The sequence below is a fragment of the Mya arenaria genome, chromosome 3 (assembly GCF_026914265.1).
Source record: "Mya arenaria isolate MELC-2E11 chromosome 3, ASM2691426v1".
NCBI classification, from domain to species: Eukaryota; Metazoa; Mollusca; class Bivalvia; order Myida; family Myidae; genus Mya; species Mya arenaria.
The window spans coordinates 57,591,001-57,593,877 of NC_069124.1; the positions used below are offsets into that span (position 1 = coordinate 57,591,001).

At 36.8% G+C, this 2,877-nt stretch overlaps 1 protein-coding gene across 1 annotated transcript; it reads left to right on the forward strand.

Moving 5' to 3' along the window:
* The first annotated feature begins 661 nt into the window (after positions 1-661).
* LOC128229018 (uncharacterized) lies at positions 662-1,904 on the forward strand. The gene is made up of 2 exons (XM_052940646.1): positions 662-1,060; positions 1,297-1,904. The coding sequence occupies exons 1-2, from the start codon at positions 670-672 to the stop codon at positions 1,698-1,700; spliced, it is 795 nt and encodes a 264-aa protein (XP_052796606.1). The 5' UTR covers positions 662-669; the 3' UTR covers positions 1,701-1,904.
* Positions 1,905-2,877: the final 973 nt, after the last annotated feature.

Here is a 2,877-nt window from a genome sequence, read left to right on the forward strand (position 1 = left end):
TTTTTTATCTTTTAAAGCGTCGGTAACACTTTTAGCTATAAAACATTACTTTTAGAACGTAAATTTAATAAACTGCCATATGATCTTATGTCAGCAGTCATCACTATCATCAGACATTTACGCAAAAATGACCCATTCAAAGACAAAAAATAAAAGAAGTTGTCAAAACGATCAATCTGTAATAGTGCATCTTTAACATGACTCAGAAGTTCATCCCTGTGAGCAGTCCCAATCTATCTGAAGTTGACATTTTACGTTTTAAATGCATATAGTTTGTGTGGAAAAATATACGAACTGGATTATAAGATTTCAACAGCTAGATACATGTATGGCATTGTTCATGTTCATATTGTTCAACTGTAATAAAAGCAACAAAACACCAACTTTTTTTTACGAGTTAAGCTTCTTTCTTTGAAAAATACGCCCAATAATATGGGTAGGAAAAGGGATACCGAATGAATTCATTGTAGAACCTAAGTGTAAACCCACCAGATATATGATGTTTCTTTTGGATCAAGTCCTAACATTGAATTGTTCAATTATCTTTGTCTTTTAACTTGCCAAAATGATTTGCCAAAAATAAATTGGATGATTGTTTTAATTACTGATTCAATATAAATTCTAAGAACTGCGTAATTCATTCTTAAGTCTAATACTAGTATATACAATATGAAACGGATTCTCAAGGAAACAGAGGGTCAGTTTTATTCAACAAAAAAAACAGTAAAAATTATGGACAGAGCGAAGGTAGCAGTGTTATTGTGCTTTTTAATTCTGCATCCTGCAAGTTCATTGCAAGATGAACCAATGTTTCCCACCAAATTCCAATATGACGAACAGTTGCTTGAAAAGGTGATTCGTATGGAGCTTAAGTTTGAAGAATATGAGAAGAAATTGGATAACGCTATTGAACTGTTGAACAAATCTATATTGGATGTTAACAAGTCGATTGTTGATGGAACAGATGAACTGAAAGAGCTGGAATCGCAGATTGAACGAAAACATGAGCAGATAGAATCAACAGTGAACGGGAAGCTACAAGAGTTCGATCACCTTGCAGGTATTATGTTAAATCATTTTCAATAAACGCGGCGCATTCTCAATATGACTACCATGGACATTACATAATATGAATTCAAGGAAAACTGAATGAAAACATAAGCAACCAGCATACAATCAGTTCGTTAATTCATGAGATAGGGCGTACTGCAACACAAAATTGTCGACTAATAGCAAAGACTTTAAACTTAAGCGTGCAAACGACTGAAAACATGTACCCATATTGTTCTTTTTCAGACGAGCTGAGGATCCCGAACGTATTTTTCCGCGCTGAATATCCTACCGACCTCAGCAACCCAAACCCGATAGTGTTCACAAAGACGGTGTATGATTTTGGGAACGGATATGACAACGTCACCGGCGTGTTCACAGTTCCCGTCGACGGGACGTACCTATTTACTATGCATCTTTGTTCTCATGCAGGAAAAGATATCCATTATCGATTGACCATTGACGACGAAGACCATCTCGGAGGGAGGAATTTCAATACCGGCTCACACGTTTGCACCTCTGCAGATGTCATTGCGCCCTTGAAGACCAACAGCAAGGTGTTTGTGAAATCATCGCAATCTAGCGATGTTCTGTACGAGGATGGGTCTTATAGAAGAAATATCTTCTCGGGGGTTCTACTTCACAAATGAAAACTTTCTAGAATACTTGTATCGAAACTACTTGAGAAATAAAGTTCTTTACGGCGGCTGCAAAAATACTTATTCAATATCGCCGACTAACTCTATAATATAGTTTTTTATTTCATTTTTATGTCACGGTTGAAACATTCGTCGGACGTCTAATGTAACACAGAAACTGCATTTGTTTTGAATAAAGGCGTTCTATTGTGTTAAAACAAATAGTTTGTCAGTCCTTAAAATGGTTAGAAAATTGCAGTATAGCAAATTTGCCACTCGTAGTTCTAAACATGCCCACGAAAGCTGAATGTTCTATAAAATACTAAGAACTTGTTTTTATATATAATTGACCTGCATCGGCCCATAAACGATTCCGTAATTGTTCCAATGATACACCGAATGTATTGATATTAACGGATATTTTAGTCAATGCCTTATCTGTAATTTCACTGTCGGTAACAATGACGACAAGGTAAACGATGAATTGTTAACGGAAGATGAATATGATGATGATGATGATGATGATGATGAAAATGATGGTGACGAAGACGACGACGATAACACAGCCGACGATGACGATGTAAATGACACTGATGATACTGATGATGGTGGTGGTGGTGGTGGTGGTGGTGATGATGATGATGATGATGATGATGATGATGATGATGATGATGATGGTGATGATGATGATGATGATGATGATGATGATGATGATGATGGTGGTGGTGGTGGTGGTGGCGGTGACGACGACGACGACGACGACGACGATGATGACGACGACGACGACGACGATGATGATGATGATGATGTCGGTTTATAGAATTTTGTTTTCAAATTCAATATGCTTCAAATAACTTCAGAGAATACCCTTGATCTGTACACAGTATGCAAAAACGGTCTAATATTGACGCTCTAGGGCAGGTATTCTTACACAAACACTTGTATGTCACCATGCTTATAATTACGTAATGATGTAGGTTATTTTGAGATTTTTGTCATTTACAGCTTGTAAAAAATAGTATTTCCAGGACGAAAAGTACTGGTTATTACCATTGTATATACTAGGCCAACCCTGCCTGATGAACTGTCGAGATTAGGGATCGGGGCGACGGAAAATTATGTATGGCAGCATAAGAATTGCGAATGTTATAACGTTGTACAATTCATATTACACTGTTGTACAATTCAT

Coding starts and splice junctions, on each gene's coding strand:
- LOC128229018 (XM_052940646.1), top strand. CDS start 670: ATGAAACGGATTCTCAAGGAAACAGAGGGTCAGTTTTATTCAACAAAA. Junction 1,061..1,296: donor AGAGTTCGATCACCTTGCAG/GTATTATGTTAA, acceptor GTTCTTTTTCAG/ACGAGCTGAGGATCCCGAAC.